The sequence below is a fragment of the Trachypithecus francoisi genome, unplaced genomic scaffold (assembly GCF_009764315.1).
Source record: "Trachypithecus francoisi isolate TF-2019V2 unplaced genomic scaffold, Tfra_2.0 Lachesis_group1, whole genome shotgun sequence".
NCBI lineage: Eukaryota > Metazoa > Chordata > Mammalia > Primates > Cercopithecidae > Trachypithecus > Trachypithecus francoisi.
The window spans coordinates 147,959,250-147,986,319 of NW_022681454.1; the positions used below are offsets into that span (position 1 = coordinate 147,959,250).

Sequence of the window (27,070 nt, forward strand, 5' to 3'; positions counted from 1 at the left end):
ATCTAATCTAATCTAGATAGATATATATGCTCTTTATTCATTCCTCTTTATTCATTCCGTGATCACACACAAGAAACATACTGCTCCTAAGTTTAAACACATAGTAAGTGGGGTGGTTACTAGTTGGTATTGCTTTGAATAGGCAGATCTTATCTCACCACTGTTTGGTTTCAACAATTTGCAGTGGGTTTTGAACTAGAAGGAGGTGGGAGTAAAAGAGCTTGCAGGATGGTCTGAGAGGAAGGCATGTGAGGAGAAATAGTTAAGGTCCAAGAAAGCAGTGTGCTTGTACCACTCCAGCAAAGGGGCTGGATGGGGTAAAAGAGTTTTGTAGAAAAAAGGAAAAGGAGAATAATGTGAAAAATAAAAGGTACAGTTGGAATGTTTTATTTTAATGGTAGATGAGAGAAATTGGAAGTGGACAGATCAATAGGAAGATTTCTGTAGGGGAAGGGATTCAAACTGTTCCATTTAAACAGGTTTTCTGAACATGTTATAGCCCAAGGATTGGGAAATGAGAGTAATACATGGAGAATATTTTCAGATCCTCTGTGAGTGGGAAGCCAAAGGATCTCAAAGCCAAAATTTCTGTTTTTTGGGCGGGGGAAAAAGCCTTCACAAAATTCTTTTTTTTTTTTTTTCTTTTTTGAGACAGAGTCTCGCTCTGTCCCCCAGGCTGGAGTGCAGTGATGCAATCTCAGCTCAATGCAACCTCTGCCTCCCAAGTTCAAGTGATTCTCCTGCCTCAGCCTCCCAAGTGGCTGAGACTACAGGCAAGACTACATTCCTCTAATGCTGTATTTTCTTTCCCCCCACTTTTCCTACTTTCTAAGTCCCCAACACTAACACTCAGGAAATAATATTTCTCCAAAACTTCATAAGAAAAAAAAATGCTGACCCTTTATATTACACTTTTTTTTTTTTGTAAAGGAGGTTTAATTAAAGCTTGGGAATCTTTGGGCTACTTCAGACTATTTTCTTTTTTTTTTTTTTTTTTTTTCCGAGGCGGAGTCTCGCTCTGTCGCCCGACTGGAGTGCAGTGGCCGGATCTCAGCTCACTGCAAGCTCCGCCTCCCGGGTTTACGCCATTCTCCTGCCTCAGCCTCCCGAGTAGCTGGGACTACAGGCGCCCGCCGCCTCGCCCGGCTAGTTTTTGTATTTTTAGTAGAGACGGGGTTTCACCGTGTTCGCCAGGATGGTCTCGATCTCCTGACCTCGTGATCCGCCCGTCTCAGCCTCCCAAAGTGCTGGGATTACAGGCTTGAGCCACCGCGCCCGGCTACTTCAGACTATTTTCCTCCTTCTTATAAATGAGCCAAAACTCACTTCCATGATTTTTAAATTATACTGAATATTTATAACCTTTTCCTTAAATACCAAATGATTAATTGCCAATAACTGTGATCATTTAAACATGTTTCAATGTTATAAAATCCCATTTTAAAAAACAAATTAAGCTTGCCCTTAAAACTTGGTTTCACTAATGAGTTCAGTTAATGTAGTGAGGCAAGTAACCAGCTCATAAACCCTGCAATATTCCAGAATATAATCCATGCCTTATAATTACACTGCTGCCCATATTTTTCCTGACAAATATTGCCATGATGCTTGAAAAATGCATTTATTTCTGTGGCTACCTTTAAAATTAAAACAAACTCTAGCAGATAGGAAGAAACTTTAATTGCTTTTATCAAAGCTGTAATTTTGGCCGGGCGCGGTGGCTCAAGCCTGTAATCCCAGCACTTTGGGAGGCCGAGACGGGTGGATCACGAGGTCAGGAGATCGAGATCATCCTGGCTAACACGGTGAAACCTCATCTCTACTAAAAAATACAAAAACAAAAACTAACCGGGCGAGGTAGTGGGCGCCTGTAGTCCCAGCTACTTGGGAGGCTGAGGCAGGAGAATGGCGTAAACCCGGGAGGCGGAGCTTGCAGTGAGCTGAGATCAAGCCACTGCACTCCAGCCTGGGAGACAGAGCGAGACTCCGTCTCAAAAAAAAAAAAAAAAAAAAAAAAGATACCTTGATAAACAAAATTTAAAAAACAGATGTATAAATTTGACATGGAAAGATGCAGATGATGTACTGTAATAAATGCATAGCATATGACTCTAATTTTGTACCAAATATTAGCTGTAGTTTTTCCTCGGTGGTGGTATTTTTATGGGAAATCTTCAACATCTTTTTAATTTCTTAATTTGCAACAGTAAGAAAATTTTAAATCAGAAAAAAAGAGTAGCACATTCAAATTCCTTTTTTTTTTTTCTGAGACGGAGTCTCGCTCTGTTGCCCAGGCTGGAGTTCAGTGGCACAATCTTGGCTCACTGCAAGCTCTGCCTCCCGGGTTCATGCCATTCTCCTGCCTCAGCCTCCCAAGTAGCTGGGACTACAGGCACCCTTCACCACACCTGGCTAATTTTTTTTGTATTTTTAGTAGAGACGGGGTTTCACTATGTTAGCCAGGATGGTCTTGATATCCTGACCTCGTGATTTGCCCGCCTCGGCCTCCCAAAGTGTTGGGATTACAGGTGTGAGTCATCGCACCCGGCCACATTCAAATTCTTTAGGGATGTTAGGCACATTCCTAAAGGCACTTCTTTATCTGACATACTCCAAATATTGAGAGAAGGAGATAGTTCTTGCAGGAGCCATTGTCTTAGCGTTTGCTCAAGTCTGGGTTTACGTCCAGGTTCTGCTGAGTCTTTGCAAGATAACTGATTAGGGACTTCTTCCTCGTGGGTATTCCACAAATAACCTGAAGGCTCTCTGCATTTGCTTTTTGGTAGTTTTTCTCTAGCTCTGATATCCCTGAACTCTGGCTTTTAATGTGTTTGGACAAGCATTTTAGTTTCTGGTGAAGCTGGTTTTCCTGCTTGTATTGTCTCTGCAGATTCCATCTTTTTGTTCAAAATGGAATAATCTTGGAACATTTTGGAATATTATTCCATTGCAATAATAATAGCTGGGACTACAGGTGTGTGCCACCACACCTGGCTCATTTTTGTATAATACTATTTCTTTTCTTTTTTTGGAGACGAGTCTTGCTCTGTTGCTCAGGCTAGAGTGCAGTGGTGCAATCTCAGCCCACTGCAACCTCCACCTCCTGAGTTCAAACGATTCTCCTGTCTCAGCCTCCCAAGTAGATGGGATTACAGGTGTGCATCACTATGCCAGGCTTTTGTATTTTTACTAGAGATGACGTTTCACACCATGTTGGCCAGACTGATCTCAAACTCCTGATCTCAAGTGATCCACCCGCTTTGGACTTCCAAAGTGCTGGGATTACAGGTGTGAGCCACCGTGCACCCCAATATTATTTCAATAGAGCTTTATAGTTTATGAAGTCCATTAAGTATGATGGACGTTACATATGATGGATATTAACGAATGATGTTTTACTTACTTATCACCCTCTCACTCCTTTTTATAACCATTTCAGAGTAGAAGCCAGTAACCTTCTCAGGCAACTTTTCCTCCACGGGAATTTGGGATTTTCCTATTTAACATTAGTATGGTAGGAACCCTGCTATCCTCTTTTGGGCTTTCTTGGCCCAGATTTAATAAAAATTTATTACCAGCTACTTTGAAAATCACAAGTGATCACTAAATTTTAATTCATTCTTCAGGAAAATCTCATTAACTAGATATTGACTAATTTAATTTAATGTCTCCTTCAAAGAAATTTTTCTTTGCCAGATGATTAGGTGGGCTTGCCTGTATAATAAACATAGTTAATGCACAATGTAAAACCATTATGAAATTTGAACTGCAAATTTGGTTCAAAGACTTTAACAGTTAATTTCTCTTAAAACAAGCCTTAAAGATCATATGCCATATGGACATCTAAAAAAAATGAGTGTGGTCCAGCGTGGTTGCTCATGCCTGTAATCCTGGAACTTTGACAGGCCAAGGTGGATGGGTCACTTGACAGGAGTTCAAGATCAGCCTAGCCAACATGATAAAACCCTGTCTCTAATAAAAATACAAAAAAAATTAGCTGGACATGGTGGTACGCGCCTGTAGTCCCAGCTACTTGGGAGGTTGAGGCAGGAGAACTGTTTGAACCCAGGAGGTAGAGGTTGCAGTGAGCTGAGATCGTGCCACTGCACTCCAGCTTGGGCGACAGAGCGAGACTCCATCTCAAAAAAAAGGTGTGATCTCATATCTAGAAAAACCTAAAGACTCTACCAACAAATCCCTCTTAGAATTGATAAATGAATTCAGTACAGTTGCAGGATACAAAATTAATATACAAAAATCGGTAACATTTCGATACATGACAAAGAACTAGCTAAAAAAAGAAATTGAGAAGGCAATCCCATTTACGATAGCTACAAAAAGAAATACCTTGTAATAAATTTAAGGAAGTGAAAGACCTCTACAAGGAAAACTACAAAACACTGATGAAAAAATGGAAGAAGATACAAAGGATACAAACAAATAGACATTCTATGCTCATGGATTAGAAGAATTAATACTGTTAAAATGAGAATATTACCCAAAGAAATCTACAGATTCAATGCAATCCCTATCAAAATACAAGTGACATCTTTACAAACATAGAAAAAAAAATCCTAAAACTTGTACAGAACCACAAAAGACCCTGAATAGTCAAAACAATCCTGAGCCAAAAGAACAAAGGTGGAGGCACCACACTATCAACTTTAAAATACACTGCACAAAGATGTAGTAGCAAAAACAGCATGGACCTAGCATAATAACAGACACATAGGCCAATGGAACAGAATAGAGAATCCAAAAATTAATCCACGTATCTACAGCCAACTGATTTTTGACAAAAGTGTCAAGGACAGTCACTGGGGAAAGCAGTCTCTTCAATAAAGGCGCTGGGGAAAACTAGATATTCATATGCAGATGCATGAAACTAAACCCTCCCACTTACTCTTGACAAGACTCAACTCAGAGACCTAAATCTAAGACCTGAAACAATACAACGACTAGAAAAGCAGGGAAAACACCTCAGTACATTGGTCTTAAAAAAGGTTTTATGAATAAGACCTCAAAAGCACAGGCAACAAAAGTAAAAATAAACAAATGGGTTTATATCAACCAAAAATCTTTTGCACAGTAAAGGAAAAAATCAACAGAGTGAAAAGACAACCTACAGAATGGCAAGAAATATTTGCAAACTACTCATCTGATAGGGGATTAGTATCTAGAATACAAAAGAAACTCAAACATCATAACAGCAAAAAACCCAAACAATCTGATTTTAAAGTGGGCAAATAAACTTTGGGAGGTGGAGGCCGGATGACTGCTTGAATCCAGGAGTTCAAGAACAGCCTGGGCAACATGGCAAAACTTGTCTCTACAAAAAATACAAAAAATGAGCTGAGTGTGGTGGCATGCACCTAAAGTTCCAGCTACTCAGGAGGCTGAGGTGGGAGGATCCCCTAAGCCCAGGTCAAGGCTGCAGTGAGCTGTGATCATATCACTGCACTCCAGCCCAGGAGACAGATAAGACCCTATCTCAAAAAAAAAAAAAAAAAAAAAATCAAATGATCTGGATATTTCTCAAAAGAAGACACATAAATGGCCAACAAATACATTAAAAAATGATCAACCTCACTAATCATCAGGGAAATTCACAACAAAATGGCAATGAGGTATCATCTCACCCCAGTTGGGATGGCTATTATCTAAAAGAAAAAAAAAAAAAAAAGTGCTGGCAAGAATACAGAGAAAGGGGAATTCTTATACACTGTTAGTGGGAATGTAACCTAGTACAATCACTGTAGAAAACAGGATGGAAGCTCCTCAAAAAACCACAAATAGAACTACTATACGATCCAGCAAGCCCACTACTGGAAATGTATTCAAAGGAAAGGAAATTACATCGAAGAGACATCTGCACATCCATGTTTACTGTAGCACTACTCACAATAGCCAAGATACGGAATCAACCTAGGTGTCCAACAACAGATAAATGGATAAAGAAAATGTGGCATGTGTACACCATGGAATACTATCCAGTCATATAAAAGAGTGGAAACCTGTCATTTGTGGCAACATAAATGGAACCGGAGGATATTATGTTAAGTGAAGTAAGCCAGGAACAGGAATTAAACACTGCATCTTCTCATTCATATATGGAAGCTAAAAATAAGTTGATCTCATAGAAATAAAAAGTAGAACAGAGGATACTAGAGGCTGGGAAGGGTAAAAAGAAGGGAGAGAGAAGGAGCTTTGTTAAAGAATACAAAATTATAGCCAGACAGGAGGAATAAATTCTAGTGTTCTATACCACTATAGGATGACTATCGTTAACAATAATATATAGCTTCAAATGACTGGAAGGAAGATATTGAGCATTCCAAACAGAAGTGGCGAAAAATGTTTGAGATGACAGATATGCTAACTACCCTGATCTGATCCCTATACAGTATATGTACTGAAACATCACTATGTACCCCAAGAATATGTACAATTATTATTTGTCAATTTAAAAAAGAGGAAATAATCAGGAGCTTTGTCATGGGCTTCCCATAAAGTTCTCTGAAAGCCTTTATTCATTCTTTATTTATTTATTTTTTGAGACGGAGTCTCACTCTGTCGCCCCAGGCTGGAGTGCAATGGCATGATCTTGGCTCACTGCAACCTCTGCCTCCCGGGTTCAAGCGATTCTCCTGCTTCAGCCTTCTGAGTAGCTGGGATTACAGGCACATGACACCACGTGCAGCTAATTTTTGTATTTTTAGTAGAAACGAGGTTTCACCATGTTAACCAGGCTGGTGTCAAACTCCTGACCTCAGGTGATCCACCTGCCTTGGCCTCCCAAAGTGCTGGAATTACATGTGGGGGCCATCGTGTCCAGCCAACTTTATTCTTTTTCTTAAATCACTTATCTAATTACTTGTTGCATGTCTGTTTCCCTAAGAAACCACAAAAGTTGGAAGACCAAAAAAAAAAAAAAAGTATGAGGATACTGAGGTTGAAATGAAAAATATATATATTTACTTCAAAAAATCTTTGACCACCATCTTAACAAGTGCACAGTAAAACACTACTTTTTAAATTAAAAAAATACATTTTTCTTAAATTTCAGATTTAAATATTCTTATGGTAATTATCTTAAATTTTGGTCACTAATTGGGTATTTTAAATAAAAACTGACAAGTTGAATAAAGTTATTTCCCTGAATATTAAAGGTGTTTAGAGATTTTAATAACCTCATTATTAGTTTCATTTAAAAGACAATGTCATTAAGTTGGTATACAAATTATTTTATAGTGAAGTACAATGAAGTGGCCTAATCTCTCTACAGGGACTATTTTTTTTTTTTTTTGAGACGGAGTCTCGCTCTGCCACCCAGGCTGGAGTGCAGTGGCCGGATCTCAGCTCACTGCAAGCTCCGCCTCCCGGGTTTACGCCATTCTCCTGCCTCAGCCTCCCGAGTAGCTGGGACTACAGGCGCCCGCCTCGTCGCCCGGCTAGTTTTTTTTGTATTTTTAAGTAGAGACAGGGTTTCACCGTATTAGCCAGGATGGTCTCGATCTCCTGACCTCGTGATCCGCCCGTCTCGGCCTCCCAAAGTGCTGGGATTACAGGCTTGAGCCACCGCGCCCGGCCATCTACAGGGACTTTTAACATATTGAACACTACATTATGTAAGTACATGGGGCTTAGAAACTGGTCTGTAATAGAGGGTTCTTGTTTTTAATTTGACCAGTAATAAAATAATTTAGATATTAGCTGACTATTCAAAATTAATGCATAACTACGTCTTCAATCTAATACAATCTATAATGACCACTTACCAAGTTTCTAGTTCTGTCAACATTACTGAGTTTTCCAGATACTGTACTGAAAGTGTTTCCAATAGGTTTTTCAGCAGGGAGAGGAGGTGGGCTTTGTGGATCCTCATGTAAACCTGGAAAAAGTAGCAGTAATTCATCAATAATTTCTAGTTTTTAGGATTCCAAAGAATGAAATTATTGCTGTTTAGTTTATTAGAAAAATGGCTATCATAAAAGATACACACAAATAGTTAAGCAAATGAGAAAGAGCTCCCAGCAAACTTCAGAAAATTGATGTGCTAGTCAACATCAGTTAATTTTACTATATGTTTTATAGAGAGTGAAAATAATACTAAATAATTACAACAGCAGCCAGCATTGTTGAGAACCTTTTATGTGACAGGCATTAAGTTAGGCTCTATATTTACATACATTTCACCAACCAAGATCTATGTGCTAGATTTGTCCAGTCCACTAGCTAGTAGCTACATCTAATGATTGTCTTAAATCTTAATTAAAATTTCAGTTCCTCAGTTGCACTAGCCACATTTCAAATACTAGCCACTGTGACTAGTGACTACCAGCACAGTTAAAGAACATTTCTATCTTTGCAGAAAAGTTCTATTGCACAGTGCTACACTAGATAATATCTTACCTGTTTTACAGATGAAGAAACTGAAGCTAAGAAAATAAATGCGCTAACCAAGGTCTTACTGCTAGTAATTGTCAGATCCATTGTTTTGAACCTAAAAGTCCATGTTCATTTTGATAAGACATGCTGCTTCTTAATAGGTGGTGTATTCAACACTCTCTCATCCAAAAATAATTCAATGTGTTTTCTTTCTTTCTTTTGTTTTTTTTGAGATGGAGTCTCGCTCTGTCACCCAGGCTACAGTACAGTGGCGCAATCTCAGTTCACTGCAAGCTCTACCTCCCGGGTTCACACCATTCTCCTGCCTCAGCCTCCGGAGAAGCTGTGACTACAGGTGCCTGCCACTAAGCCCAGCTAATTTTTTTTGTATTTTTAGTAGAGACGGGGTTTCACCATGTTAGCCAGGATGGTCTCGATCTCCTGACCTCATGATCTGCCTGCCTCGGCCTCCCAAAGTGCTAGGATTACAGGCGTGAGCCACTGTGCCGGGCCAATGTGTTTTCTAATTCATTAGCTTCTGATTAATGAACATAACTGCCCTCAATTAAACAAACAATACCTTTACATCCAAACCACAGCCATATCAGTGATAATTTACCCCCAACTTATCTTAAAAAGAAGGAAACAAAGATGACCAGATTTAATTAGTGACAGTTAATTAAAATGCGTGTGCAAAAACAACTGGAGAGTGGATGACTGTAACATACTGAAGGACGCTAAAGCCACCTTTTACACTGTTTGGTTTAGGCATTAAAAGGAGATGAGCAGATAAGCATTCTCTCTCTTTTCTTTTTTCAAATGTACACTCTCTACTTCCATTTCATGTGAAAAACCTATAACAAGAAGATGATTTGTCAGGTTCCTGTTTTATCCGCAGACAGGAAAACATTCTCAAAGGGAGGAAAATACCCAGGCCAGCAACTAGGAAAACAATGATTTAGAGCAAGGCAAACATTCTTAGTGAGAGGCAAGGCTGCTCTGGGAATTAAGACATATATAATAAAAACATCCAACTCAGTCACCATCTTGAAGATATTTTCTGTGCTGTGGTTTCCGTATTCTTACAAGGAAATAGTTGATTATTTAGAATATAATACTGTTGTGACAAATATTTAAGAGTATACGCCAGTAATATGAAAGTAGAAAGGAGATAGCTTACTGGAAGGAGGAACACAGGGAGTATCTGGTGTGAGTATGTGTGGGATGTGGAGGAAGGAGATTTCCAATTTTAAATAATGTAGTCAGGGAAGGTCTCTGAGAAAAAGTGGCATTGAGTGAAGACCTGAAGGACTGGTGAGGGAGGGAGCCTTGCAGACATCTGGGAAAAGGACAACCTGGTCAGAAGAAACAGGCTCCAGGGGAAAGGAGCTGACAGGTTCAAGTAAGATCAAGGACATTTGCACCATGAAGCTATCCCCTTTTTCCCAAATTCTTCAGACACCAAAGTTTAATTCTTTTTCCTCCACAGAATATATGCGTTGCTTATTAACAAAATTCTGAGGAACTGATTTTTGACATAAATACAAATAACTCTCTAGAAATCATTCTGTCATTTCAGTTCTCCTACATTTAGCAGTATAGAATTCAACTTTCTTTTTGTTTTTTTAAGACAAGGTCTCGCTTTGTTGCCCAGGCTGGAATGTGGTGGCATGATCTTGGCTCACTGCAACCCCTGCCTCCTGGGTTCAAGTGATTTTCCTGCCTCAGCCTCCCAAGTAGCTGGGATTACAGGCGTGTGCCACCATGACTGGCTAATTTTTTTTTTTTTAATTGAGCCTTTATTTTTATTTATTCATTTTTTAAAATAATTTTTTAAAAAATTTTACTTTAAGTTCTGGGATACACATGCTAAACATACAGGTTTGTTATATAGGTATACATGTGCCATGGTGGTTTGCTTCTCCTATGAACCTGTCATCCAGGTTTTAGGCCCCACATGCATTAGGTATTTGTCCTAATGCTCTCCCTCCCCTAGCCCCCAACTCCCCAACGGGCCCGGTGTATATTGTTCCCCTCCCTGTGTCCATGTGTTCTCATTGTTCAACTCCCACTTGAGAGTGAGAACAGGGGGTGTTTAGTTTTGTTTCTGTGTTAGTTTGCTGAGAATGATGGCTTCCAGCGTCATCCATGTCCCTGCAAAGGACATGAAATCATTCTTTTTTTATGGCTGCAGCCGGGCTAATTTTTATATTTTTAGAACAGATGGGGTTTCACCATGTTGGCCAGGCTGGTCTCGAACTCCTAGAATTCAATTTTCGACCAGTTCTTGGAGCTTTGTCAGGATAATAATTTTTTTTTTTTTTTTTGAGACGGAGTCTTGCTCTTTCGCCCGGGCTGGAGTGCAGTGGCCGGATCTCAGCTCACTGCAAGCTCCGCCTCCCGGGTTTTACGCCATTCTCCTGCCTCAGCCTCCGGAGTAGCTGGGACTACAGGCGCCCGCCACCTCGCCCGGCTAGTTTTTTGTATTTTTAGTAGAGACGGGGTTTCACCATGTTAGCCAGGATGGTCTCGATCTCCTGACCTCGTGATCCGCCCGTCTCGGCCTCCCAAAGTGCTGGGATTACAGGCTTGAGCCACCGCGCCCGGCCAGGATAATAATTAAAGTTGCTTCCTCAGCATATCCTTTTCAGGATTTCAGAGCTTATTAATGCAGTTTCTGAGTGTGCAGAAAAAGTAAACATAGCAGGCCTGAGACTTCATCCCTAGGAAGTCCTACTTACAAGATTGGTCCCTTTTTTTGAGTTTCGCTCTTGTTGCCCAAGCTGGAGGGCAATGGCATCATCTCAGCTCACTACAACCTCCACCTCCCGGGTTTAGGTGATTCTCCTGCATCAGCCAGGCACACGCTACCATGCCAAGCTTATTTTTGTAGTTTTAGTAGAGATGGGTTTTCACCATGTTGGCCAGGCTGGTCTTCAACTCCTGACCTCAGGTGATCCACTTGCCTCTGCCTCCCAAAGTGCTGGGATTATAGGCATGAGCCACCATACCCAGCCACAGGATTGGTCCTTGACTGGCATATAGGAACTTGGACTTTGGGACAGTTCTCGCCATCCTCAAAACTGATAAAACAGAATACGTGGTTTATGCTGAACATTTGCTTTCCTCCTGGAAATCTGGAATTTTGCTATGTGCCAACACTTCTAGGAGTGCCTACATAACCAGTCCCCAATAAAAACCCTGGTCACTGAATCAGTAGTGAGCTTCTCTGGTAGACATTTCACATGTGTCGTCACAACTCATTGCTGGAGGAGTTACGTATGTCCTCTGACTCCACCAGGAGAAGACTCTTGGAAGCTTGCATCTGGTTTCCTCCGGACTTCACCACATTTGCCTTCTCTTTGCTGATTGTACCACTTACACTTTTGCTATAATAAATAATAGCCATAAATACAACTATATGTTGAGTCCTGTGAGTCCTCCTAGTGAATCATCAACCCTGTGGGTGGTCTTGGGGACAATGACACAACAGATGAATAAATTTAAAAATTGTATTTATTACTAATGTCTGTAAAAGTTGTATTACTTAAAATCCAGGCAATATTTCTCATCATTGTATGTTAGTATAGCTGTTAAAATCCAGAATATATTTAACAAAGTAATAGCAAACAGGCAGATAACCCAATGAGCTATCATTTTACTGATTTGTGGGCTATATAATACTGTCAAAAGAAACATACTGCCCATTTTTTCTTTTCTATTTTTTTTTTGTGGAGATGGAGTTCTCGCTCTGTTGCCCAGGTTGGAGTGCAGTGGCATGATCTTGGCTCACTGCAACCTCCGCCTCCCGGGTACAAGCAATTCTCGTGCCTCAGCCTCCCAAGTAGCTGGGATTACAGGTGTGTGCCACCATGCTTGGCTTTTTGTATTTTTGATAGAGACGGGGTTTCATCAAGTGATCTGCCCACCTCAGCTTCCCAAAGTGCAGGGATTGCAGGTGTGAGCCACCATGCCTGGCTACCACTGGCTTTTAAATCTAACATTAAAATATTACCTGTAAAAAAATAAAATATAACTTCCTAAGAAACTAGAACCAGAATTTGATACCTCTGATTTTTTTCTCCTCCACATTCTTCATAGCAACTCAGTTCAGTTTTCTTGCTACTTGGCTGAGATCCATCAGTTAGTAACAGAATCATCAAGAAGACACTGAAACCAAGAGACTGATCCTTCTGGGTAGTGCTTTATGGAAAAACCAAACTCCTAAAATAAAGGGAATATGCCTGCAGTACAATCCTGGGTGCTACAGGTGAAAGAGTGGGATGCTTGTTCTGCTTTAGGAGGAATGAAGTGGGCAGAATCTCTTGTTAGACAAAGGCAAGAATGCATGTGGGCTATAATATAAAGGCATTGCAGGCATAAATGAAATTAGAGGCCCACAGAGAAAGCTGTGTGATCACTCCAAGCAGTGCCATGAACTGCTCTGGAACCCACTGTGTGTGTGTGTACACATAAAAAACACACTTTTAATCACACTTTTTAATAATCTGGTGCCTAAAATAAAGAGTACTGGCCCTTGTGGCTTTCCCATTATAATAAATATCAGATTTCTTTTTGAAGTACTTATTAAAGCTCCTACTGAATTTCATTTGCTATACTATTAAAAAATCAAGTAAGGAAAAAAATCAAGTAAGGAAGTAAACCAAAATGTAACGTTACACTAATTTAAGAAGTTTTCTTTTTTGAGAAGGATTCTTACTCTGTCACCAGGCTGGAGTGCAGTGGCCCAATCTCGGCTCACTGCAACCTCCGCCTCCCAGGTTCGAGTGATTCTCCTGCCTCAGCCTCCCAAGTAGTTGGGACTACAGGTACGCAGCACGACGCCCAGCTAAGTTTTGTATTTTTAGTAGAGACAGGGTTTCACCATGTTGGTCAGGATAGTCTTGATCTCTTGACCTCGTGATCCACCTGCCTTGGCCTCCCAAAGTGCTGGGAGGGATTACAGGCGTCAACCACTGTGCCTGGCCAATTTAAGAAGTATTTTTATAAACTATTATTTCAAGCTTTTGGTTACTGCTCTTCACAGAATTCACACATAGCCATATTTGAGATTATGCTGATTGGAATAATATACTCCTGACTGACAGACATATACACCTTTATTTGCTTTTAGTTTAGATTACTTTCCAACCAAATATGTACCAGAGGTGTTAACATGGGATATACTAATTGTTCTAAATTTCAGTCTCCCTCTATTCTTTGTCTAAAGACAACATTAAAGAAAAATGAAATCCCCAGCCTGACCAGTGAGATGAAACCCCATCTCTACTAAAAATACAAAAATTAGCGAGGTGTGGTGGCATGTGCCTGTAGTCCCAGCTACTCGGGAGGCTGAGACAGAGTTGCTTGAAACCGGGAGGCAGAGGGTGTAGTTAGCTGAGATCACGCCACTGCACTCCAGCCTGGGTGACAGAGTGAGACTCCCAAAAAAAAAAGGGAAAGGGAAGGAAGGGAAAGGGAAAGGGAAAGGGTAAGGTAATCCAAATTTACTGAACTAATTCTTCAAAGAATTGTGAAAAAACAACTTGCTTTTAAATAGCTTTGACTACGAATGAGAGATTATACATAATTTCAAAAGCAGACATTGATAAATTGGCATATATTTCTCCCAGGCTCTTGAAGAAGCAAATAAAGAAAGCAGAGAAGTGCTTACATTTTCCTGGTTTGGCTGGAATTCGAATTACAGTGGGCTTCCTGGTGGGTGCTGGTTGAACTGCTCGTTCTTTTACTGGTTCTGTTTTTGCAGGGAGCTGAAAGGGATCTAATGAAAAACATAGTTTTATTTTGCATGTTTTAGTTAACATGGACTGAAACAAAAAACCTCATTCATAATTTAAGAGTCATACTTTTCATGCCCCTGGGGAAACTATTCATGGATAAACAAAATCTCAGTTTGCAGAGACAAAAACAAAGTTGGAACTCATAAAAGGAAATAAGTTAGTGTTCTGTAAATAATTCATGTGGCTTTTCTTCCTCTCTGACGAGAGAAATCGAGGATGATCTTGAATTATGTAGAAGCTGATCTTTCAGGGGAGTGTAATCATTTCATACATGTCTGCCTGAAAATGAGGGGCAATTGAGAGGAGGAGACCATCTTTCCCACATCCTAAAGCCTCCCAGATGCCACAGAGAGGAAAGTCTCTTTCCCCGTACACCCCCTGTGCCTGTCCCAGAATATTTACTCCCAGGGCCCTCATCCTACCCAGTGCTGTGCCTGGCACAGGGAAGGTGCTTAGCAGTCTCAGATTTAGTAGTTTAGTAAAACTACACTTCAGTAACATAAAAACGAAAAACATTCTATCCCAGAAATAAAATAAGACATATCCCTTCAAATATTTAATTTTGCGGCAAGGATATATGACTCGGCATTCCTCTATCTTAACCGATTTATTAAGTAATTGCAGTTTTTGCCATTAAAAGTAATGCACCAACCCAATATTTTAAATGGACAGTATATACTTAGGAGAAATACTTTAAACAAAAGCATAGTTCTAAACCTTTTACTGAAACAGTCTTTAACATAAATGTCCTTTTTAGTGGTTTGGAAAAATGACTATAACTTTTTTTAAAAAACGGGAAATCTACAAGTAAAAAGATTAGCAAAAACAAAAGAAAATGCTCTATAATGGATATTCTACTCAGCACACAGGATCGCATGAGACTGTCTTTGCTTTTATTTAACAAGAGGCGAAATGAGTATATGCTGTAATTCTGCACCTGTTCTATGGATCTTGCCTGTGGGGAGATACTCTCTATAAAACTATGCACTCCATAGCTCCTGGGATGAACAGCATTCAAATTCTGCCTGTTATGAGGTGTAATTCAATAAGCACCTTTTGCTGACCAGCTCTTTGCAGGATACATGAATGGCTGAGCTAAGAATAAAAGCCCTTTTGGTAATCTGATACTTCGCCTTCTCTTCCACTCAGTTTTCAGTCAACCTCACCATCAGATACCCTGCCAGAGGCATCACTCTCTCACTAGCTACTTGCTCATATATTTATGCCAGTAACAGTGCTGGGTGGGGAAATATGACGGTAAAGTACAATCCTAGTTTAAGTTTCTTATCTACCACTTAGGAAGGGTCCCCAGATGGCAAGCTAGCTAGAATTATTATTATGCCACTGAGGAAAAAATAAATCGATGACTCCTCTGTGGAATCTTACCAGCTCACAGTGAGCGAGGCGAGCCTTACGTTAAAAACGCCAACTCAAGATTATCAGAAGAATGGTATCAAACTTTAAAAAAAAGACTACTAAATTAATAATATAACTTTCTTCCACTGTGACCTATGTCACCCATAAAACAACAAAGCTCCTGTTTTCAGATTTAACCAAATTCCTTAATTATTTAATTTTATTATAACAAATATATATTAAGTATAATAGTACATTTTTCACTTCACAGCAATATTTGTTGTAAAAGTAAGAAACAGTAAGAATTATATAAAATAGAAAAAGAAAACCTCTTGTAATCTTATCTCTCTAAAATTAATATTGTCTAAAATTTGGTATATCTGTCCATGTATTTTCTATAAATATTACATGTATCATTATTATATAAATATTTTGAAAAACAAACCCAGGATCATTTTATATCAATTTCTTTGTAGTTTAATATCAATTTCTTAGTACTTTTATATCAATTTCTTTGTAGCACTTTTGTTCATTCAATATTGACTGGGTGCCTGCTATGCATTAAATACTGGGAATATAGCAGTGAACAAAGCACAGAACTCTGCCTTCATGGAGTTTGCATTCCAGCAGGGAGATGGAGACAAGAAACAATACATGTAATAGACAAGGAATTTACGTGGTATATTAGAAGGTGAGAAGTATATTGAAAAATGAAAAAGCAGAAATGAAAAGGGTGAGGAACTTCAGGTGTGGGCAGAAGGGAAGCAGGCTGCAGAAGGAAATAGGAGTGCAGTAGGTGAGGCAGGTGACATTGTCTTTCCAAAAACTGGATTTTACATATTTCAGTAGTTCTTCCAATAATCATTCACGGTGTCCTACCTTTCAAGTAGTATTTCTTTCTTTCCTTTTTTTTTTGAGACACGGTCTCACTCTGTCACCCAGGCTGGAACGCAGTGGTGCAATCATGGCTTATTGTAGACTCGACCTCCTGGGCTCAAGCAATCCTCCCACCTCAGCCTCCTGAGTATCTGGGACTACAGAAATGTGCCAGCATGCCTGGCTAATTTTCATTTTTTGTAGAGATGAGGTTTCACTGTGTTTTCCAGGCTGGTCTGGACCTCTTGGGCTCAAGAGATCCTCCCATCTTGGCCTCTCAAAGTGCTGGGATTATAGGTGTGAGCCACCGTGCCTGGCCTGAAGTGCTATTTCTTAAATAGCTGCTTTTGGTACCAATAACCTGTTGGTTATTAGTTTAAAATTTCAGTTAATGATGCTTTTGGGGTGGGTGTGAAGGGCGAAGAAAATCTTGAGCATGTAATGACTTAAATTGTTTCCCAAATCAAATTAAATTCTGGGCCAGTATAAGACCTACACCTCACATTTCACAAGTAAGGGCATGGATGGGGGTAGGGGCGGGCAGGGAAAGGAGAAAAGAGGACAATCAGCACCTCTGAGGGGCTGAACACAGGGGGCATCCAAAATGTGCTTGCTGTGGGAAGAATGGCCTTAGGAAATCCTGACCCAAATCCTGCACACAGTGTGGGCAGAGCTCACCTATCGTGTTAAAGGGTCCAATCATTTTTTGTTTTAACCTGAAGGATTTAAATTGAAGTAGCATAGGTATAACTTATGAAGTATTCAAAGTGTCCTAGCTTACTCTCTCTCGTTTTTTCATTTTTAATACTGTTAGCTGTTTTTTAATAATTGGCACTTAGATCGTGTATAATCATTCTACTATACATGTCTTCGGAAAAAAAAAAATTCTTTCTCCATGTAGCGAGGCAAGGAAGTCTTCGTGTTCCATCACCGCAGGCTGTTTGGCAGGAGTGGTCTGTTTAATGATCTCCCCCAGCTGTGCTCACTGAGTCAGTGAGCTCTGCATCTGCCTCTCTGTCTGCATGTTGTCTGGGCTGTGATCCATGCGAGGAGTGCAGATTAGTGGGGAGGATAAACAGCATCACTTCAATGAGAAGGTGGAGCCAGAGGCCTGTTTTTTATCTTATGATGCTGTGCAAGCTTCTCTCTAGCAACATAAGTTCACTTTTTATGTCTTCTCATAAGAGGGCTATTTTTTTTCCAACAGAAGTTATAAGTGGGCAACATACAAAGCAAAGCTGGCACTTCATATTGGGGTACTCCAGACACCACCAGGTAAGAAATTGGATCATTAGTACTAGTTAAAATGTTTAACGTTCATAACCTTTGACTAGTAGTCCCACTTTCAGAAATTTATTCTTCAGAAATAAAAGCCTCAGCAGAAGTGAACATGCTTATGAGGGTATTTACTACAGCATTTTTTGTAGTGGCAAAACCAACAAGGAACAAAACAAAATAACCTCCCCCTCCACCAAATAAAAAACAAACGAAACAACCTGAATGTCCATCAACAGGGGAAATACTGAAGCAGCTATGATACACTATGAGGTATCAGGCAGGTATAAGGAGACAACGAATTAGAATTAGACCTATCATCCTGAAGAGAAGTGATAAATGGCATTGTTTAATAAAGCACTCTGCTGAGTAACAGGTATAGGATGGTAAAAATTTCTGGGAAAAGTCCATTATGTGTATATGTGTAAGCTTTGGTTTGGCATGCCCAAAGGCACAGAAGGCTGCATACTTTGTTCACACTGGTTACTGTGGGGAGATTACATTTTTTTTTTAAATCCAAAATCTCTGAATTGTTTGACTTGTTACAATGAATATATTTTACTTTTCTAACAGAAACAAATCCAATAAAATAAATTCAATCATAAGGAAAAAGTTACAAGATTAAGCTGAGTTAACACCTCTGCCAAACAAACCAGAACAAAACCACTTAAAAATAAGAGAACAAAAGAGGAAACTTCTGGTTTCTTTCGTTGCTTTTTCAAGGCAATAATGGCCATAAAATTTTCCATAAAGCAACTAGAAAAATAAAAACTCTTTTTTTTTGGATTTAATTTAAAAGAAAATAATGCAGATATAAAATTTTGAATTTATCTAATTTAGACGTATTTAGTTCATAACAATTCGCTTCTATTTGTAACCTTGAATAATATAACTGTTTAGATAAATCACTGTTTTGTTATTTTAAAAATTTCTACTTATCAGAATCTGAGGGTCAGTGGGGGAAGCAGTTCTTCAGAAGTGGCAAAGACGACAAGAGATAATTCTCCCAGTTTCTTTCAGCCTAATTATGCTTATGCTCAGCTATTTTAAAAAGATTATTGATCAAATACCTTGTTAAAGGTAATGCCTCCACATGGTCTGAAATTCAAAAGGGATCAAAATGCTTACAGTGAAACCAAGTTCCCTGTTCTTTCCTATCCAGTTCCTTCATAAAAGACAACCTTTGTACCACCTTTTCATACATCTCTGTACATTGCATTTGAAATTTAACACAAACAATAGCTAAAATAACACAAAAAGTATCCTGTATCTTGCATTTTTCATCTAATAATATCTTGGAGGTTGGTCCAAAGTAGGGGATAAAAGGTTTCTCTCCCTTTTAATTATCACACAATACTCCATTGTTATGGATGTACCATAATTTATTTAAGCAGTCCATTGACATTTATTTCCAATATTCTATAGTAGAAGTCCTTAATTCTAGAGCCCAAATGGGCCCTCGAAGCTCTGGATATTGTACCTTGAATTGTGTGCACATGACTAATGGCTATTTTCTTTTTTTTTTTTCCTCACGCTCCAGTCATTGAATTAATGGCTATTTTCAAGGCAGAGAAAAGACTCTAAGGCTACCTCAGATTCTCAGAGTTTGGTAGTCTGGAAAGGGTTAAGAATTTGCTGCCATAATTCTATTATAGACTGCTCTTGCTTCTACAGAAAAACAGAAAACAAAAAACACGGAGCATCTCAAGAAGAATCTCCTATCTGAATCTAAGACAAGAAAATGGCATTTTTGTCTACTTTTGTTTGCAGTGATGGCATTTTTGTCCACTTATATTTGCAGTGTTTATTCTGTCTTCCCTCTACCCCCTCACACCAGCACCAGTTATTCTACACCTGCTGGTGAACAAGCAGAGGCCTCTTTATAACTATACCCGCACGGTCTTCATTACCGGATTGAGAAAAACACTGATGATAAAGTAGTTTTCCACCCATTAACTGTCTCTAATAATATGCTTGTCATCACAATTAGTTTCACCATCCCTGGCTTGCTTTTCTGTCATTTCTTTCCCTTGAGTTCTGTTAATAGCAGAAATTGGCTGCTAAACTATTATTCTGGTCTGTGTAATGGGGCTGCCGGCAGAAACATTCTCCTTTTTCTGACAGCTGGGTATGATTTGTAAAGGTGTGAAGAAGAATTGCTAATACTTCTGGGCTCCATTACATTAACCTGGAAGGCATTCTACCCAAGAAATGAATCCAATATTAAATTGCCTGTTTTATGAGTTTTCCTTTAGTAATTTTTCTAATCTTTACAATGTTTTCATAGCTTCAGTATTTTCGGATCTCTATTTCCTGAGATTAATATGGCAACTTCATTTTACGAATGCTATTTTATTAGATTTTCTTTAATGTTGAGGTAAGAGAAAGGGAAGGGAAGACTTATTTGTAAGTTTCTCTTCTTTCTCCTGTGTTCCTCTCCCAGTTTCTGCCTGGTGTCTGGATGATTAGGCAAGGTTTCCCAGGACCATAAACCTTTACTTACAACGATAATGCTACCAAAATACCACCAAAAAGTCACAAACCCCAAATCAAAAAGCAAACAAAAACCCCTCCACAGGTCAAGGCATTCAGAGGTGATCCTGAAGGCCTTTGGAGGGCGTAAGCAGGGAGGCAACAAGGGCCAGTGTGCAGTATAGAAACTCCCCCTGGGTAGCCACAGTATGGAGTGTGATAGGCTTGTCTGAGTGGGCTCAATTTAGGAGGCCACTGCAGCCATCAGAGTGTAAAGGCCGAAAGTGGGGCAGAACAGGGAAGGATGAAAAGGAGAGGCAGAGTCAAGAACTATTTGGAAGGTAAAACCAGCAGGAGTTGGTAACTAATGAGATGTGAAGGCAGAGAAGTAGCAATCATAAAACTACTACTTAATGATCATCGTATTTCACACAATGTGATAGAGCTTTCCTATATGATCACATTAAACCCTTGCAATACTCTAGGTGAGAAGTAGTATTATGTCTTCCAAATGAGGAAACAGAGGCACTGTGAGGTTAAGAAAATTGCCCAAGGTCACATAACAAATGTGGTAGACCCTGGCGGACTCCAAATCTGAACAGCTAGTCACTGCGTGACACAGTGAGAAGACTCAACGATGATCTCTGGGTTTCTCCAGGGAAGGCTGGTGTGTGTGATGGTGTCACTAGTGAGTTGTAAAATATAAGAAGAAAGACAGGTTTAGAAAGAAGATAGTATTCAGCTCAGTATAACTCCATAGTCAAGAGCAATGGTTAAAGTCAGATAGCACAAGCAAATTACACATTTTGCTAAAAGACGCCCCAATAATTAAATGTTGTGCAATGAAGTGGTAGAAATCAAGAAACAGAAAAGGCTGAGTATGAAGCATGAGACTGTATTTATGTTGAAAGTATATTGTTGACCTTCCTTTTTGAAGATAACTATAATTATCTGCTAGATGATACAAAATAAATTCTCAGCAATTATTAGTCAAGTTGCCATCCCCATAGAAAGTAGCAAGTTCTACAAAAGGTAATATTTCTCCAGCTTGCTGCTGTTGGGTTTATCTATCCCTGTCCTTCTCTGAATCTTGTTAATACCAAAAAGGTTTATACAAGAAAATGGTATTATCAAAGACTTGAAAAGTTTTTAAAGTGTTGCCTGGTTAAGGATTCATGAAAATATTGGGTAGCAACATTATACAGTGAAAAATAAACTAGACTTAGAATAAAAACACTAAGTTTGAATCCTGACTTGGACAATTGTTTTATGACACTGGGCAAATGATCCATAGATCTCTCTCAGTCTCACTGTCTTCATTTGCAAACTTAGGCAGTGATATCTCACAGAAGGTTGTTGCAATTATTAAATAAAATAATAATGTATGTCTCAGTATTTAGCAGAGCATTAGGTACACTGCAGAAGCTTAATATATTCAAATGTTTTTCCTTCTACCCTTTATGGACAAAAGCCATGTATGTCTTTTAGTTTATATGCTAAAATGTTGTGTGTCAGTTACAATGTTCTGTGCATGATGAATGTTTAATAATGTGTATGTTTGCTTTCATTTTTTTTTTTTTTTGAGGCAGAGTCTCGCTCTGTCGCCCGGACTGGAGTGCAGTGGCCAGATCTCAGCTCACTGCAAGCTCCGCCTCCCGGGTTTACGCCATTCTCCTGCCTCAGCCTCCCGAGTAGCTGGGACTACAGGCGCCCGCCACCTCGCCCGGCTCGTTTTTGTATTTTTAGTAGAGATGGGGTTTCACCGTGTTAGCCAGGATGGTCTCGATCTCCTGACCTCGTGATCCGCCCATCTCGGCCTCCCAAAGTGCTGGGATTACAGGCTTGAGCCACCCCGCCCGGCCTGTTGGCTTTCATTTTAAATATACCTGTGCTATGCAGAATTTGGTTTTGAAATCACAGAGCCTTTCGATTTTGATGCATGTTATTTTGATGCATGTTATATTTTGATGCATGTTAAACATTTATACAGTGACAGTTAACCTTTTGAAAATTCTATTAAGTTTATATGTTCACAAATTCCACCCAAATAAGTAAACAGCAGTAAAATAAATCTTATCAATGACAAGTAGAGCAGCTTAGCTTGACAAATCAAAGACAAGCTTTACCATCACACTCTCCAACGGAACAGTGAGAAGAAAGAAAACACACTCTCTACCTTCCGGGATATTTAATTGTACTGATCTTGGCAGCTAATTTACAACTGTTGTATTTTATTTACAAAATTTTTCACTCTCAAGGGAAGATGTTCTGTGAAGGAACAATTTTGCAACATGTGGCTGGGTCTTCATTCCGTACATTTTCAAGTCCTCCCCTGGAGCTGGCCCCTCGCCCAGCACTCCCAGCTGAGGCCCATTTCATCTGAGGAGCCCCTCTGGGGCCAGGGCATGACTTCCCATCTATGAGAAGCCTCCTCTGCATCCTTCTACACGTTCCCTAACCTCCCTGGATCCTTTCAATGTGAAGCCTGAACTTCCAACTGTCAAGAGTAAGGGAAGCCAGCCCCACAACCTATTATAGTTTAGCCCCTAGCCCCAGTCTGCTTACTTCTGGCTCATATCATAGTAATCGATGCATGTCTCCTCCTTTCTGACTCCATCACCCCCATCCCGTATTTCCCCTTCCCTCTCTGTCTCCATTCCCCACTTAGCTCCATGTTTTGTGATCTCTCTGTTCATTCCTGTCTGTTTCTATACACACACATGCATGTGCATATACTTGCACACACACATCTCAGTAACTTACATACTAGAAACTAAAACAGCAAGTGCCATTTAAAATACCCTATCATGAATTTAGATTTCCCTCCACTGCTGACTTTTCACTCACCTAGAACCATCTCTGAACGAACAGATTCTTCAGCCAGGTTCCCCGATGGGGTGGGCAAAACATCATCATCAAAGCTGATGAGATCGATGTCCCCCAACGGCTTGCTCTGCAGAACTGGAACTGGGGGGTTGGCTGGGGGCCCTTCTCCCAGTGACTTGTATGCTTTGGCTTGTGATGCCCCCGCGAGTCGGGGAGGAACAGTGACAGGTTTCAGTGGAGCTGAAGGGTCGGTGGGATTTTCTGAGGAAACAGATTTCTTCAGCAGCAAAGGCCGCGGGGCAGGAGTTGGCACTTTCTTCCCACCATCAGAGCTCTCAGCCAGGGGCCCTCTTCCTGGAATCTCAGGATTAACACTTCGTATAAGGCCAGGGTTTGGTTTCTTTGGCAATTCAGGTTTGGTTACTGGGATGCTTCCTGCTTCTTGCAGGGGAGGGCATGGGGTGAGTCCTTCCTTGGAGGTCACCTTGAGTCTGTTCTCAGTCCCAGAGTCCCACTCTCCAGAAGCTCTGTTAGCAGCTGGTTTGGGAGCTACAGAAGGTTTCCCTGAGGAAACAGTAGGCTTTGGAGGAAGTGAACGTGGAGTAATTTCCGGTTTCTTGGGCAGTCCTGAGGTTTCTATATTTGCCTGACCCTCAAACACTTTAATTCTGGAAACAATACTATTTTGGCTTTGTTCCGTGTTCATAATGTTCATCACTGTCTGACTGTCTGAGGTGCTAGCGTTGTCCAGCAGAGACTGGGGCCGGCCTGGGGATGACTCCTCTCCTATGGCTGCTGGGCTGATTTTCTGGTGACTTTGCCCTTTAATGCGAGAATCTCTGAGTATTGGTCTGAGGTTGCTTTTTGATCTTGGTTTTGGCACTGGACATCTTGTAGCACTGGGGTTTTCTGGACAATTCTGTTCTTCAGAAATATCAAAGACTATTAAAGGTGCCACATTTGTTGGAAGATTGCCAGATGAGACTGTTGGGAAAGGCTGAAGAGGCTTGAGAGGTGCCTGTAGTGCTGATGAGACCAAAACAAAACCAAAACAAATAAAAACAAGCTGTAATGTTGACAATTTATAAGAAAAAAACATAGAAGATACACAGATTTAAAATTACATACATGGAATATCAAGAGATTTTGGTTTCTTTAATTAGTTAAAAGTGATTCAAAAATGGAAATGTTTATTCTGTTTCCTGTAGGAGTGCTCTTCATATAACACATTTTTTTTTTTTTTTTTTTGAGACAGGGTCTTGCTCTGTTGCCCTGGCTGGTGTACAGTGGCTCTAACGCAGCTCACTGCAGCCTCACCCTCCAGTGCTCAAATGATCCACTCACTTCAGCTTCCCTAGTAGCTGGGACTACAGGCACACACCACCACACTCAGCGTATTTTTCCATTTTTTTTTTGTAGAGATGGGGTTTCACCGTGTTGCCCAGGCTGGTCTCTTTTTTTTTTTTTTTTGAGACTGCGTTTCGCTCTTGTTGCCTAGGCTAGAGTGCAGTGGTGCAATCTCGGCTCACCTAAACCTCCACCTCCTGGGTTCAAGTGATTCTCCTGCCTCAGCCTTCCTGAGTAGCAGGGATTACAGGCGTGTGCCACCATGTCCGGCTAATTTTGTATTTTTAGTAGAGACGGGGGTTTCTCCATGTTGATCAGGCTGGTCTCGAACTCCCGACCTCAGATGATCCACCCGCCTTGGCCTCCCAAAGTGCTGGGATTACAGGCGTGAGCCACTGCGCCCGGCCATCAGGCTAGTCTCAAACTCCAGTGCTCAAGGAATCCACCCACCTTAGTCTCCCAAAGTGCTGGGATTGAGCCACATGAGCCACTGTGCAACACTTTAAAAAAGCCTAACAGGACAACCACCCTTAGCATCCTATCAAGTATAAGTTGCTAAATATAAGATACTTCTCAGTGGAAATGAATGGAATCAGTGGTAATACCCACCATGAATTATATAGATAATGTTTTTGTGATATAAACTAGGGTAAGCACAAGAGATTGGGGCTGCAGTTTGTACGAATGATCTATTATAATAATCACCACATACCCAAAAAAAGCAAGTGCACAGTGATCACACTGACTGGGCAGCAGAGCTCAATGAATTATGCACAAATTGCAAATTATTTTAAAGGCTGGAAGCCTACAGATCACTTCCCTAGAACTAGGTCAGAGTTAGGGAAGACAAATTACTTGCATTACTTTGAGGCAGATCGTTGTCTACTTCTGAAAAGTCAGTCTGAGTTGCAGAAGTAATAGTGTGCCTTGGAGTAGCAGCAGCATTATTATTATTTGTAGTATTAACTTGAACTTGGTTGATTTCTTTTATAACTTGTTCATAAGATGGTGGGAGCTGAAAAGTAAAGAATGAAGATTTTAGACATCTAAGGGCAATAGCCAAGGTGTTGACAGTCTCACTGTTCTTAGCTTCGAATTTCATTTAAAAAATAAAATGCAAAGAGATAATGTAATGTTTATTCACCTCAGCAGGAACCAGCTCATTAGGCCTCCAAGAGCCTGCTGCAGATGATGTAGGAAATCCCAATCCTGGGGGTGGGGTTCCTGGAAACCACGAGGCTGGCCTCAGCGGCTCAGCTGCCACAATGGTGATCTCTGGGCGCCTAGTGGACAGAAGCCTCAGTGAGGTTTTGCAGGATGGTAACAAGCTACTGTCTATCTGTAAATGTCCAAAGATTCATGAAAACCACCACCACCCAAAAAGTTACGAGAACTAACACAGTCACAGAAATGACCTGTCTGGCCTAGGCTGTCTCTGACAGTACACCCAGACAGGCTTCAAGGGAGCAAGTGACAATCATCCTCTATGACTTTGGCCTCAAAAAGTTAGAGCTGGACCCCGGGCACACTTGGCTCTGCCTTGGTTGATAAAAACTAAGTAAGGGCCTATACAATCTCTTCAATCCAGAGCTATCTAGCCTTAAGGCAGACATATAGCATAAGGTATAAAAGCCCACCAGTCAAATGGAATTGTTTTTCTGTTGTTATTATTATTATTATTTGAGACAGAGTCTCACTCTGTTGCCCAGGCTGGAGTGCAGTGATGTGATCTCGATCTTGGCTCCCTGCAACCTCCACCTCTCAGGTTCAAGCAATTCTCGTACCTCAGCCTCCCGAGCAGCTGGGATTACAGAAGTGCGCCACCATACACGGCTAATTTTTGTATTTTTAGTAGAGATGGAGTTCCACCATATTGGCCAGGCTGGTCTCGAACTCCTGACCTCAAGCAATCTGCCCACCTCAGCCTCCCAAAGTGCTGAGATTAGAGGCGTGAGCCACCATGCCCAGCTTGGTTTTCTGTTATTACAAAGCGCATACTCTGAAATGAAAATTACTATTTAAAAAGAATATCTTCTTCTGCCTTACTTCATCTCTGTTACAATTCACAGTTATGTTTAAGTGTTTTGGGTTTACATGTTCACTTCTAGACTTTGATATGTGTCTCTGGGTTCATGGTCAGTTTTGTATATGATTTGATGATTAATCTTTAATAGTGGAGAGCTGTAGTGATTTAGCATGGCTCCTTTTATCTTTTTCTTCATCTGATTCTACCTTCTCATGTTTAAAGTAATTAATTAATTTTGCAGAGACAGGGCCTCGCTCTGTTGCCCAGGTTGGAGGGCAGTGGCGCAATCACAGCTCACTGCAGCCTCAAGCTCCCCTCTCCTCAGCTTCCTGAGTAGCTGGGACTACAGGCACATGCCACCATGCCTGGTTAATTTTTAAAATTTTTTTGTAGAAATGAGGGCTCGCTATCTTGCCCAGGCTAGTTTCGAACTCCTGGCCTCAAACAATCCTTTCAAAGTGTTGGGATTAAAGGTGTAAGGCACTGTGCCTGGAGCATGTTTACATTTTCTCTTCAACCTGATTTCCTAACAAACACCAACTGTGTGACCCTGAACAAATCAATCAACAGTTTTGATTGGAAAACTCAGTTTTCTCACGGGACATATATGGATAATACCTGCTCTGCCTTTCTCTAGCACTCTATGGAAAATAAAAACAAAAAAGCACTGTCATTGTCAAAATTATATATTATATACACACTC

The 27,070-nt window shown here is 40.4% G+C and overlaps 1 protein-coding gene across 15 annotated transcripts in view; it reads right to left on the minus strand.

Annotated features, from left to right (window-relative positions):
- SH3D19 (SH3 domain containing 19) overlaps positions 1-27,070 on the minus strand; it is a 199,023-nt gene that overhangs the window by 30,347 nt on the left and 141,606 nt on the right. For 7 of the 15 annotated variants that reach the window (XM_033215465.1, XM_033215475.1, XM_033215472.1 and 4 more), the window contains 5 exons: positions 25,486-25,624; positions 25,206-25,356; positions 23,016-24,020; positions 14,063-14,170; positions 7,779-7,891 (listed from right to left, as the gene is read on the minus strand). In XM_033215465.1, coding sequence (XP_033071356.1) covers positions 7,779-7,891; positions 14,063-14,170; positions 23,016-24,020; positions 25,206-25,356; positions 25,486-25,624 — 1,516 coding nt within the window. Of the gene's footprint in view, positions 1-7,778; positions 7,892-14,062; positions 14,171-23,015; positions 24,021-25,196; positions 25,357-25,485; positions 25,625-27,070 lie in introns of all 15 variants that reach the window. The other 8 variants (XM_033215464.1, XM_033215466.1, XM_033215474.1 and 5 more) reach the window with 2 other exon arrangements.